Source organism: Centruroides vittatus, unplaced genomic scaffold, assembly GCF_030686945.1.
Source record: "Centruroides vittatus isolate TY-2023 unplaced genomic scaffold, ASM3068694v2 scaffold_490, whole genome shotgun sequence".
NCBI classification, from domain to species: domain Eukaryota; kingdom Metazoa; phylum Arthropoda; class Arachnida; order Scorpiones; family Buthidae; genus Centruroides; species Centruroides vittatus.
Window position 1 is genome coordinate 2,628,414 of NW_027122711.1, and position 14,540 is coordinate 2,642,953.

The 14,540-nt window shown below is 28.1% G+C and overlaps 1 protein-coding gene across 1 annotated transcript in view; it reads left to right on the forward strand.

Annotated features, from left to right (window-relative positions):
* The window catches only part of ecd (ecdysoneless), a 40,210-nt gene extending 31,980 nt beyond the window's left edge, over window positions 1-8,230 (forward strand). The window contains exons 12-15 of the mRNA XM_067287475.1: window positions 1,955-2,112; window positions 5,284-5,373; window positions 7,444-7,580; window positions 7,670-8,230. Of these exons, the coding sequence (XP_067143576.1) occupies window positions 1,955-2,112; window positions 5,284-5,373; window positions 7,444-7,580; window positions 7,670-7,861 (577 nt within the window). The 3' untranslated portion in view covers window positions 7,862-8,230. The remainder of the gene's footprint in view (window positions 1-1,954; window positions 2,113-5,283; window positions 5,374-7,443; window positions 7,581-7,669) is intronic.
* The last annotated feature ends 6,310 nt before the right edge of the window (window positions 8,231-14,540 follow it).

The window sequence follows — 14,540 nt, forward strand, 5'->3', positions numbered from 1 at the left end:
TTGTACAATCATCAAATTTTATTTTTTAGGTTAACACCAAATGATTGCCAGATTACATTGGGCTATATTTATACTATTATTAATAAGTAAATGCTAAGAAATTTGGACTAGAGGTACATCTCTTGATAGATTTAATAATTATAATCTATTTAGCAATTTATTTAGAAGGTTGAGGGATGCTGGAGTCACTGATGGCATCCCCAGTTGGTGCTGTGAGTAACCAGAATAGTTATATTTAAATTAATAGTTCTAGAAGCAAAGATTGAATGGAGGTGTAACTAGCATAACTGGCAATGCATCCTCACTGCAAACAGGAGTTGTAGGTTTGAGTCCCAGTTCAGGCCAATTCTTTTCATCCAGAACCATCTAAATTAATTGTTAAATATTAATTTAATAATAATTATTGACTTTATCAAGAGATGGTATCTTATGCCTACCTCTAGGCTAAATTACAAATTATTTATCATTTAATTATTAATAGTAGCATTAATGTAGTTAAATATATTCCATCTTAAAGATTGGGTTATTCAATGTTTATTTTTATTTTTTTAAAAGGGAAAACAATTACCCAAAGTTCTTGTCAAAGATTTGCCAAGAACTGCCTATTTAAATTCCTTGATGTCTATTTAAACTACAGATTGTCTTGGAGCATACAAATTGTCAAATCCTAATATTACACACTTTCTGTTTAATCATGATGACTTTCAGTCTTTCCTTCTTTGATTTGGTAAATGACCTCTGTGTTGCCTATAATATCATTAATGATATGCAGTATTATCTACATTATTAACATCATTGAGCATTGTCCTATGCTTAATTAATGATGTTAAGCTAAACTCTACAATCGCCCTCTCCTATAACATTAGTTCAGCTTATAAACTCTATCAGCTCCTAACAGTGAAGTGTATTGGTCATTTGAAGAGCTTATAAACACACCAGAAGAAAGCAACTCAGGAATATGAATAATTTTCAATAGTTTTTTGCAACTCTGTCCTCATAGTTTTTTCGTTTCATCAAGTTTACATAAATCTTATATATTTTTATTTTTGACTTATGTTTCCATAACTTGCTGTACTTTTGCCTACTTTTTTTACTCTGTTTTTAAATCTATTTTCTAATTTTGTGTTCTTTCCAGTTATGCATTGCAGTGCCAGGTATTTGTTAATAAAGATTTACTTTGATAGATGATAGATTGACAATGTGTTGTCTTTAGTGACAATTCTTAGTTCTGTTTGGAAATGGACAACACAATGTTAGAATGTGAAGTAGTCATCTACACTCTGTCTATTGAGCTGTTCCCATGGCTGACAAGCTGAACTGGAGTGCCATCTTGTGTAACAGTCACTCACTCTTAGTAGTGGTGCAAAGGACTTTAACAGTTTAGTGATATCAGGGATATAGCCAGATATTTCTGGATATAGATCACTCACATGACTGATGGCTTGCATAGATTTAATATAGGTAGATAGGCTACCATAAATATACAATAGTCCACAACCACTAGCAACACATTATTGTGCAAGTAGCTGATATACTGATATTCCATTCAGTCATATGCAAGCCATATGCAGACCATACATGCTCAATAAAAAAGAAAAGGCTGAACAAGAATAAGTATTAAATTTTATTCTTCTTTACCTTATGCCTGTTCATGATACTTAATAGTTGAGTCTGATGTGCCTGTTTTTTTGTTCCATACTGTTGCCAAATGCTTGTGATACTTTTTTTTTATACTGTGGTTACCTTTAAACTCAAGTGGGGTAATGGTAGGAGTCAACAGACAGTGTGGGTCAAAGAGCATTAGTGTGAGAAATGCTGCCCTGTGTGGCTACATCCTGTTTAACATATTCTTCATTATATCAAAATTTACAGAATATCAATTTTTTGTTCATATTTATTAGAAATTTAATAATTTTATACAACGAAATGTTAAATCTAATTCATTTATTTTCAGAAATGAAAAGCAATTGACTGAAACCATAACTGAAAGTTTAAAATCATTTATTTATCACAAGTCTGATTTCGAAGGTGCAGAAATTCCAAAATCTAGAAGTCAAAAGAAAGAGAGTTTTGATCCTGAGCATTTTACAGATCCAATGAATTCTATTTTGGGTAAATTTTTTCTTTAACTTTTTGTTTTAATTTTTGTTACTTTTGCCTTGTGGGCATTAACATGATCTTTTAGTCTTACTCATTATGGGTTCAGCCAGGTCCACAATAAGCACAGTCAGGTTGTGAAAGCTGGATTTTGGCATCATGAAAAAATTCCTGGGGTTGTTTATCTGAATTTGATTACATATTTCCAGAGTAGTAATTGGCTGGTTGATTTTTTTTGAAGAAATTTACATAATTTGAAAACCGGGTTTTCCCAACTAAAAGACCTGTTTTTGAACTTAGACTTAAACATAAAAATTAATTAATTATTTGATTAAAAATATCAACATTTTAACACAAAATCGTCTCTAGCATAAAACGGGTATATTGTTAAATATGTGAGATAAGCAGGGGGTCAGGGGTTGCCTTCCTGACCACTTAATCTGCATGGGCTGGTAAAGCCCGACCTTGGTGTTGTTGGATGGCTAGGAAGGCAAAATGTGAGTGGGGAGGTCATCGGTAAGTCGGCAGGCATCCTTAGATTGACAGGAGACAGGTCTTAACATAACAACAGCGTTTATTCTATAACTAAAGGTAGGATATACAGGTTAAATAGGCGATTAAATACAGGAACAAATACTCCTATCTGGAGGAGAACCAAATAGTTCTACGTTGCTTGTAAAATGCATGCTCGTTCTATTTCTAATGGTTTGCTCACGGAAAGAGTTTACAAGTTTCTAGTCCCCTAAATACCTCTCTTATGTGTAGTGGAGAGTCAATTTGACAAATTTCGTTGTATGGAAGGGTCATTGTCGTAGATGTTCTCCCAACGGGTGTCTTCTCCTCTTCTTGGGTCCAGTCCGACGTATGGAGGTTCGGGAGACTGGATGCACGCGATGTCCCGATATAACTTCCCATTGAATCACTCTCCTCGAGTTCCGGTGACTCTCGCTTTTTATCTCCTTAACGTGGGAAAGGGGGTCACATGACCATCAAAAGTTGACACAACAGTGCTGAGTTGGCACTTACGTGTCAATTTTTCTACCAGATTCTTATCAAATGGTGATGATGATCTAATTTCTCACCCGGCGCGTTCTTTCGACAGATTTGTTACAATTTCCGACAAATTGGAAGTTCTGTCAAATGCGTAAATTTGTGGCTTTCACAAATACTAAGATTCATAAAATTAACTACAAAAACCAAAAAAGCGTCCAATTCTCCCTACAATAGAGAAAAATCTTGTAAGCAATGGAAAAACGATAGAAAGATTTGTACACTTAAAAAAGTGTGTTGTTTTAGCTTTGAATGACATTGGTGCTTCTCACACGTAGAATGAAGCAGAATATTGTAAAATTGAAGAGCTCCTTAAAGTTTTAGGACCAATACGTTTAGCAGCTGATGCCTTAGAACGACAAGATTTGCATCTTGTTGTCCTACTTATTTACAAATGAAGGCATATTTGAATTTTTGTTACGTGAATTTGAAAAATTTGAAAACTGAAATTAGTTCCAATTTGTTATATGCTGTAGAGGTATGAATTCAAGAGAGAAGACAAATGGAATTAATAACACTTCTCCTTTATTTACAAAATCCACAGAATGTTTGAACAAAGTCATCTAGTGTATTTCTTCCACTAGCTGCAAAATCTGCTATTATTAAGTTATCTGGACAAATATTATCAAGATTATATCCAAATTATTCTATAGAAGATGACTGCGATGATGAAAAGTGGCAAAGGAGAAAATCATGCGATACCTTTCACAAATGCTATGGAAAAATTGATACATAAATATCTTCAAGAACCCGAAGAAATGACTTTGTCCAGCCCTATAACACTAAAAAAAAGGACTTTTTAGTATTAGAGAGTACAAACAGAAGAATGAAAAATTTAGATTTATTATTTTTTAATACTTTAGTACTTTAAAGACATCTTTAGATTAAACCCAGCTCAGTAGCAAGTGAGAGTTTTGTTTTTTTTTTTTCTTCTATTTCTGGCAATTTTGTGTGCAAAAAAAGGACACAGTTGATCAATAGACCTATAGACATTCTTTGCTTTCTAAAATCATAATTTCATAGGAAAAATAAGAAATGAAATAAAATTTTGTAGGCATGCACTACTGTTTGTTTTTCTTTATGATTTTTTATATGGAGTAAATGTTATAGTTTAATGTGATAATCTAGCAATTTCTTTTTTGTTTTGTTCTGTGTAGACGTCAGTCGATTTTATTTTGTTATATTTTTGAAAGTTTATAAATATTAAATAAATAAAAAAGTTTTAAAAGAAGTTATAAATAAATATTCCTTATCTCTATTTTTGGGAGGTGAAAATTTGAAAACCGATTTCGTAGAGAAGTTGAGATTTGAAAACTGGTTTTTTAAAAAGTTGGTTTTTGTATAAACCCTACAATGAATTGAAATCAGTTTCAGGAACATATTACATGAGCACAAACAGATGAAATTTGATTATTCAATCAATGGGCAATAATAAAAACAATAATAAAACTTGGGGAAATGAAATGAAGAAAAAATCAATGTAGCTAAAAATGGATCAAAATATTTAATGAAATGCATAAAAAGATCTTGAATTCCAAGATTTTAATAATATGATAGTTAGGCCATTATTTTCCGGGAACTACAGCTTCTGTAGAAAAATATTTTCACTTGCAAATGTCCTTTGATCAAAAGAGAAGTCAAAATTAAATCTTGAAGACATGAAAACAATGCTAACTATAAAGTAAAATTGCAAGTGATCAGAATTAATTAAACACAATGAGTTCATCTGGAAAATCTTCTACATCAACTTACTATTAAATATGATATAATATTTTAATAAACATAACATTTAAAAAAAATAAATATAAAAGTAACAATATCATAAATAATATACTAACAAATTGTTAACAACACTTATCTGTATTTCTTGATGGAATTTTAATATAAGAAACCCTGTACTTATCACCTACAGTTCCTGTCCCATTTTGGCATGAAGAAAATATAGTCAGTCTACTTAGTCACCTTGGACATCAGATCATCCTAACTTTTTTATTATTGCTATAATTACACATTAATTTTTTGTAATGATGATTTAATTATAATTCAAATATTATAAGTAATAATTATTATATAAAATGAAATATTGGTTTCGTACTCGGAAATTTTGTTTTTAATGCTTTATTTTTGTGTTTTCAGACTTTCATGTTCCCGACTCTGATCATAGTTCTAGTTCAGAAATGAGTGGATATAGTGATGAAGATGACGGAATGGATTTTTCTGATGAAAGTATGAATATTTTAATATTCACATGAGAAAGTATTCACACAAAATTAAAAGTACTTAATGATGTTTACAGTTAATTTAGAAGTGAAAATATGATATAATTCATGCATATTATGCTTATGGAAGCACAGTCAATTCCACTTAATTGGGACATGTTGGGACTAATCTATTTTGTCTGAATTAAGCAGCTGCAACAATTAAATGAACTAATAATAAATTCTAAAATAAAATATGTAATACATGGATAAATAAATAAGTAGGTAAAAAATAATAATTAGGTACCTATTGTAATGTTTTATTAAACCAAAATACAGAAAATATTTGTACTATAAATTTTCCAGACTTGTGATGATAGATAACTGATTCGCATCACCCTAGGGTTGCCAAATATTAGTAGTGACGTACACAAGGATTGACTGTTTGATCTGTTCCTGATCAAACAATCTTTTCTTTCTTCCTTTTTAGTTAAAACATATCTGGATTTGTCCAGAAGTCACCTTACTGCTTTTCTTTGAGCACAGTTTTCTTTACTTTGAGTTTGGCCACTTTGACAGGAGCGTCTGTAGAATCCACCAACTTCAGATTCTATTCCCAACAATCAGATGACTGCTGTCTGAGTCTAGATGTAATCATGCACACATTTTCCAAAGGAACTCTTGCTGTCTTCCAACTTGGTCGAGAGACCTCAAAAAATTGTCTGGGGGGGAAGTCTTTGTCCCTTTGCTTTTAAGAGGATTGTCCTGTCCAATCCGGAGCAGGGTCAGTAGCATGCATTCAGGTCTGCCTCAAATGGGATCCCAGTGTGATACGTCCCACTATGCTGACTCTCTCCGGAAAAACTGAATCGCCCGAGCAAAAGATAAAATTGCTTTGTCGTAGGCAACCATTAGGCCTACACACCATTAGTGTATATAGCATTGACATATTTTCAGAAAATCTCTAAAATATATCAAAAATTGCTAAATTCCATTTCTGCTACTTTCATTCATTTCATTTCATTCTTTATTAACATACATTTGGTACTTACTTGGCCCCGTTTATGGCATTACCAAGTTACAGAAACTCAAAAGAATACAAATCTAATCACATACAATTGATTGTAGGAATGAACAAAAGAAGTTGAAAATGAGAGTGAAACATATACAAAAAAATTCAATAAGATAACAAGAGGATACTAAAAATTAACAACAAGATAACAGGAACCACGACAGTTTATATTTTGCATGTGATGCAGTGTCTTGCTGCAGAATTAGCAGGCATATCTCATGCCTTTGGGGTTCATTGCGAAGTCAATTATTTGCAGAAACCAGGGAAAGATCAACAAATTTTCTTGCCAGTCTGGTAAAAGCCAGATAAGTGTCCTTATTTGTAAGAACTATACTTCTTACTGTAGACTGGATGAATTATAATTCTTTCTTCCATGGAAAACCTTATTTGTAAGAATATCACAAAGATTGCAGGACCAAGTGATGCCCAGATCCTCTATAAGAAGTTTCAGTTTTAGTCTTTCTTTTTCTAAAGTTACACACTAGAAAATGTAATGTGCACTGCTGTCTTGTACTTGGCAGATTGGGCATAGATTATTTCCTCTGCTGGTGTACCTGGAAAGATATGTGGTGAATTTTCTATGATTAGTGATAAAACTGAGTTGCATGATAACCAGGATTGTTTCTGCTATTGTCCCAATTAAGGGTTTAAATTATATATTAATTTATTAGTTTGGTTTCCGTTCTTTGAGATTTGGCCCAATTAACTGGTGGCTCAATTAAACAGAATCGACTGTAATTATGAATACAGATAAATAGTTCTTCTATAACAGATTATTTAGCAATATGGGCTGTGAAATGACTGATTAACTAAGCTCTAGGTTTTCTCTTATGAAAAATTACATAATAATGATATTGTTTATGATTGATTATCCATTATTATTAATCAAACCTTGAAAATAGCAAATGCTTGAAAGATAAATCTTACATCATTTTATTAATTATTAATAATCATTTTTATCTTGTATGGTTCATTTAATTATGAATATTTATAAAAATATGATTTTTATTAATTTTTTTACATTAGATGTGACCAGGAAAAAGACTAGAGAATTAATAGAAGGAATGAAAGAATATATGGAACAGATGGATCGTGAACTCTTTAATACAGATGTAGGATTAAGCTATGAGAGATTACCACCAAATGAAACTGTAGATGAAAAAGTTTGTACAATCTTTTCAGATATTAATAAAAATGAATTTGATTTAAATAAATGAATTTGAACCATAATATATTTCTATCAAATTTTTAGGAGATTAAAGAAGCTGAGGATGGTGAAATACCTACTGCTTCCGATGATAAATATTGTCCCGTTGATGTTGATTTAACAGTTTTAAAGAATATATTGGAGTCATACAATAGTCAACAAGGATTACCTGGACCTACAAGCAACTTATTGTCTTCTATGGGTGTTCATCTTCCAGATGATAAAGATACCAAGTAACTTTATCATAATTTTGCTCAATGAGTTTTTTATATATTGTATAATATTTTATTTCAATTTGCCTTCCATATTGTTCTGATATTAGAATAATTAAATATCCATTTACCAGAAAAATTATTAATGAATCTACAAAAAATCTTTGTAAAAAAATAAATAAATATTTGAAATAGATTAATCAATTTCAACGATCATTTTCTAATAGAATCTTAACGTACGTGCTCGTTTTAACTAAGTGATGAAAAAATTAAAAATATTGTATTCAAAAATCAAAAAATGAATATATTTGAATGAAATTATAAACAGAAATGGTATTTTTTAAAGCATAGATTGAGAAAATAAATGTATATTACTGATAAAAACACAGGTGATTAAATTTATATATAAATATATATATATATAAAAATTATAAGATGTAAATTTTCTTTATAAAATTGATTTTATAAAACGATGGACCAATTGATAATTTAGTTGTTGTTATATGATATTTAGTATCATATTATTTTATTACATTTATTGAAATAATAATTATTTTCGAAATATTAGTTTTTTAGAATAATCTGTTGGATCCAATAAATTATATAAAAAGATGAAATTCTTCAAAATAATACAGTATATATTATATTATTTCATATAATTCAAACTATTTGATAATAAAGCTTGACAGTAAATTCGAAAATTTATTGTATTAAAAATATATTCTTTTCTTTTTCGGTACTTTATGGAATGTGTAGAAAGTTGGCATTATATAATTTTAAGTGAACGATGAGAATCAGTAGCAACAAATAAACTTGTCACTGTTGGTTTCAAGAAAACACACACATGTCCAAAACTTAAAGATGGATGATATTTGTACTGTACATGAATAGCATAAACTATAGATAAGTGCAGACAAACACTGCAAGAAGTGTATTATTCAATGTCTAACATAGGGTTATACACAACAACTTGTAGGATTTTACAGATCAAAGCAATAATAGTAAGTCTTTGAAAAAGATACATAAAACTGTAGTATTTAGGCGGAAGATAGATGGAAAGTGCTTAAGAATACCCAGGCAGTATGGAATATGTTCTTCAACTGCAATGCAGGCTTTCAATATTGTGGCAGGCTTGTCACTGGCTTAGTGACTTTGTAGCTATTACCACTAGCAATTGTGTTCATCCTTAAGTTTTGGACTTGTGTGTACCTATTTGTACACCAAGAACAAGGTACTATCAAGTGATATATAATATAATCATTTGCACAGGTAGTTCTTTCTCAATGAATATGTTTTGAGAGTACATGGTTGCATTTTGAATTATGATGTAACCATCCTTACAAAGTATAGCAGTATGCTATGCATATTTGAGAGTATTCTGTATTTAATTTCATTCTAGTCACTATGTTACAAATCTAAATTTTATTTTGATCTTTGTTAGCATGATACTTATTTTCTGAATTTTATCTAGTAACATACATCAGATGCTTTCTTAAAACAAAGTTATGTAAAAAATACTAAGAATGTTTATTACATAAATTAAACTTACAGTATTCATATTATGTTTTAATTAATCATTAGCAAAAGAAAATTGGCTACAAATGTTATGTTGCTTCAATATAAATAATTTTTATTCGTGCTGAAATGAATAATATATTAAAATAAAGAATATAAGAGTAATAAAAACGTTCACAATTGACGAAAAAAGTTCCACAAAGACTGACGTGCACATCTCACTACAGACAATTACTTGGGCTACTGCTAGAGTCAGAGTTGATATCTTCCCTCTACTCAACTTTCATTGAAACTACCCATAATCACATATATAATAAAATTACAAAAATTTCTATTTGTAACAGAATAAGAAAAAAATTTTGCCTCCTTCTTTGTGGAACTTTTTTGTCAGTTGTGAACATATTTATTGTTGTTTAAAATATTTGTTGTTCAATATTAGAGATTTATTTAAAACTCTAATATTGAATTTAAAATAGCAAATTTATACAATTTATGAATATATTATTTAGTTTCAGTTGTGATAGTAAGGATTATATGAGATAATATAATTTATAACTGTCTTGTGACTTAGAATGTGTTTTATATTATTAGAAAAATAACACAATATTTTTTTTAATTATTATAGTTTTGAAAATAATTTATTCATATTCTCTAATGCAATAAAGTAAGATTATTATTAAAATACATGCTAATTATTTTATATTGATTTATACTAAGTATAAACAAATGTTTTTAATATTTCTTTTTAGTCAAATCAAATCACAATTTAAATAAAAAAAATATAGATAAGTTTTAAAATCAATAAAGATTTTAAAAATTAAATGCAATATATAACTAATATTTTATCAGTATGAGGAAGAAAGTCTATACAACACATTCTCAGTTGTGTATTGAATCTAACAGATTATATATATATTTTTAAATCTATATATTAAATTCAAGTTATATATCATAAATAAGGATGAATCTTCTTAGAAAAAAATAAGATAGAAATATGCAATTTTACGATTCATTCGTTGCATATATTATTTATCAAAAAATTTAATTTAGAAACTTTTTATTAGTAAATTTATTTCAGGTATATTTGTATAGAAAATATTAAAAGAAAAATGATCCAAAAGTGTTTATTTTTTCTACATTACAAAGGTTTCAGCTTTCTTCCAAAATATAACAGCAAATCCATTTGATAGTTCTAATTCCATTGTCCTGCATTATAATACAGCAACAGATATTTATTTTCATCATTAACAATTGTATAAAAGAGAATATTAAGGGGATTTAAATATCATATCTTGAAATTACAGTATATTAAAGTAGATTATTCATTCGTTAAGTTTGATTAATACTCCAGTTAACCTTGCAAATATTAATGCACTAAATTAAGATTGTGCGACTTGCATACAATATTTGAATTTAAAATATTCTTAGAGTAAACGAAAAATTTTTAAAATTAAAATAGAACAATGTGAGACAATGAGTTTAATATATCAAAAATGTTTTTACCAATTCAGAACTATATTTTTAATAGAATAAAATCATTGCTGGAAGTAAGTAAGTTGCGTTTTTAATATCTCGGTATTTGAATTGCAGAGCAATAAGTAAAACATATTCAATGGTTATGTAAACCCAATAACTGATGAATAAAGCAAGTCCTTGCTTAATATCATTTCGTTGTACCCGTATCTTTTCTTGACAACATTATATCTGTAATCATTTACTATTATTATTGTTGAAGTTTCTTTATAAATAGTAAAATTGATTCTTTAAGATGGAAATTAAATGTCAAACATCGCAAACACAATCCAATAAGAATAATAATAACCTAAATCATACTTCGTTTATATCATTTAGCTTATAGTAAAGTTGGTTTCATTATATGTTGTTTTTGCTTAATCTCATTTTCAAGAACCTATTGATAACATTAATAGCGGATTCGTATTCTCAAAGACTTGTTGAAAAAACTGAAAGATATAACTTTTGCCTTCAAAAAGGTAACTTGCTATAAATTATCTACTTTGAAATAATCTCTCCCAGACAATTTTCAATCGTTCCAATGTCCCTGCTACTTTCAGAAACAATGTTAAAAATTTTCAAACTGCGAAGTGTTCAGTTTCACATGATTACAGATTCCGAAATGTCATCAAATCTTCTCGAGCTTCATTTTGATTTTTGTGTATTAGTAGCAGATTATGAATAAATTACTATAAAAACAATTATATTAAGTGAACATAATCAAATGTTTTATTATAAAATGCTGGTACAGTATAAGCAGATAAATTTATGTATAAGTAGTAAAACTTGTCCAAAATGGAACCTGAATAAGACTGAAACCTGCCTGAATGGAAAAAATTTGAGAGGGGCAATTCTCTATGTTAAAAAAACTGTTCAAAATAGAAATCTGCCAAACCAGAAAAAATATTTGGATTCTGATTTTACATAGGTTTTACTGTATATTATATAAAATGTGAGTGTTTAGTTTAAGCACAGTAAAAGAAATTAAATAATAAGAGAACATTATAAAAATACAATATATTATATTGTTACTTATTGTTTAGTGTTGTGTTTAGATGCTTCTAATAGGACTAAATCAAATAATTTATAAAAAGATAAATATCCTTGAATTTTCAATCGTTATACAGTTGCTGAACCTGTTTATATTTATTAATAAAGTTCAATTTTGCAAACCATTTCAATTTTAATTATTTAAATGTTAATCAAAAAGGAATTTCACATATTAGAAAACATTACTCTGTTTTGTTTTATTTTTAAGAAGATTCATCTGGTTTATGTCTGAACATTTGCTTTTGATACGGAATAGTCCTTGCTTATGAAAATAATTTCGTTTTAAAATATTAATTATATTTTCTGTGATTATCCTGTCGAATTAAATTAGTAAGCATTATTGATATTTTCTTTTAATCACATTAATCAATGAGAAGAAATATATAAATAATGCAGTGATATGCAATTTAATAATAGAAATATTAAAGGCTTATCTTTGTAAAAAAAATATATATATATATATTTGATATTTCACTTTTTAAAATTATGCAATATATTAGTTACAAGAAGGATATAAAAAAAAATTAAACAAAAGTGTAGAATTCCTTCTTGAATCAAACATTTTTTATGGTTATGTTTAGTAATATTAATTACTTTTAATGATATAACGGAGTGTATTTTTGAATTTTTTTTAATATTGAATTAAATAGTTTTTTCAAATAGTACTCTTAATCTGTAAAGCTCAAGTAATAATATGAAGGAACAAATTTTGTTTACTTTAGATACTTTATTGTAATGTGTGGTAGCAATAGATTCGTTGTGAAATTTTGTTCTATTTGCTCAAAATAATTTTATGTAACGACAGTAATGATAAATTACTGTTAAACTCGACATTAAATCAGTTAAAAAATAGTCAAAGATGTTTTGTAAAATACCCGTGATTGCACTACGTATCCTTAAGATGCACACTGGTCAAAAGTTGGAAATATAAAATATGTATCGATGTAAAATTTTGTGTAAAAATTGTGAAATATATTAAAATATCACACACACACACACACACACACACACACACATATATATATATATATATATATATATATATATTTTGTAAAAGAAAGATAAAGAGAAAATGACAATTACTTAATCTGTTAACATTTCTTTTTTTTGTTAAATTTTTATATTAATAATAACAATTTTTAAATATTTATTTATTTCATATCATTTTACGTAAGATATGAAAACTTGTTTGCTTTTATTATTAAGCAGTTTTTCCACTTTCTTTTTTTGACTGCCAAGCAGTTCATTTTTTATTATTATTATTGCCATATTGTAATTTTTAGAAGTTTGTGTCGTGCGCAATATTTTACAGAACTGAATATGTATTACTTGTGCATTTATTGTGCATGTTGATAACGTCTTTATTGCAAAGAACTTTCTGTTTTCAATGTTAATTTTTGGGGAGAGAATATGCTTTAGTCAATTATATATATTATTAAGAAGTATTTTGTTTGAATTTGCTCCTCAATATTGTTTTAATATTTTTCTTTAATTTTAAAAATCAAAATTATTATTATTATTAATTTTTTATTTGGATATATGAATTTTGTTGCTTTCAGTATTACTTTAAATAAGTTGTGATTATTTTAATGTGTTCCTATGTTACAAATTATTGAAATTTTTAAAGTAAAATACTCTGTATTTTGAATTGTGTAATGGAATAAAAAATATATTGATTTTAGCAATACATTTATTGAATATTTATTTCGTTATTTTATGAAAATGCTACTAATTAATACGATACATTTCTATTACTCTAACTCCCCTTCCTCATTAAAATTTGATAAACAATGTACTTTTGTGTATAAAACACTTTACGAGATGATTTTAAAAGTCTTCTCCATACATAGTAATTTTTTTGCAGTTGACATCCTATAATGCTTTTCGAATCCGACATTCACCCAAGTTAAAGAATTACTCGGTAGACAATTTAATTCTCAGATATTTTATTTAAATACATTTTGGTTCAGAATTCTCTCCAATCTCTCTTCAGAAGAATCTGAAATATTGATGTATGCTCCATCTTAGATGGTACCTACATCAGTTACAGTAACAGTTTATTCATCTGAAAAACCCTTTTTAAGTGGTTATAAAAGTGAAGGACTTAGTTTTTTAAAACAGGTTTAATTTATCAGATATAATTTATAAAATCTCAAAGTTAAAGTTTTAAAATATATTTATAAATAATACTTACAGGTTTTCTTTATTTTATTTACAATATTGTTTAAATAAAAATGTTATAATTTGAACCTATCCCAAAAATTTGAAAGTTTTCAAATACTTTTATTCAACTTGCTTCATATCATTTTCTCAAATTTTATCCACTTCTAATTAATATGGTTGAAACTTTAAGTTCAATCATACCTAAGTTTGATGACAATGCAATTTGATGATCTTTAGGGAGTGGCCCATCTCAAAATCCAATAAACATAACTAAATACAGAATTTAGTTATGATGTATAGATACACTGTAGTGATGTGTGGTGCGGGTGGCCCAACTCCAATCTCAGAAGACACAATTAATAAAAGCATTTTTTTTTTTAAATATTAAAATTTTTTTTAGATATAACATACCTTAAATACAAGATCATAAAAGTTTGTCAGAGTTTCATGTGGCCAGTGTGGCT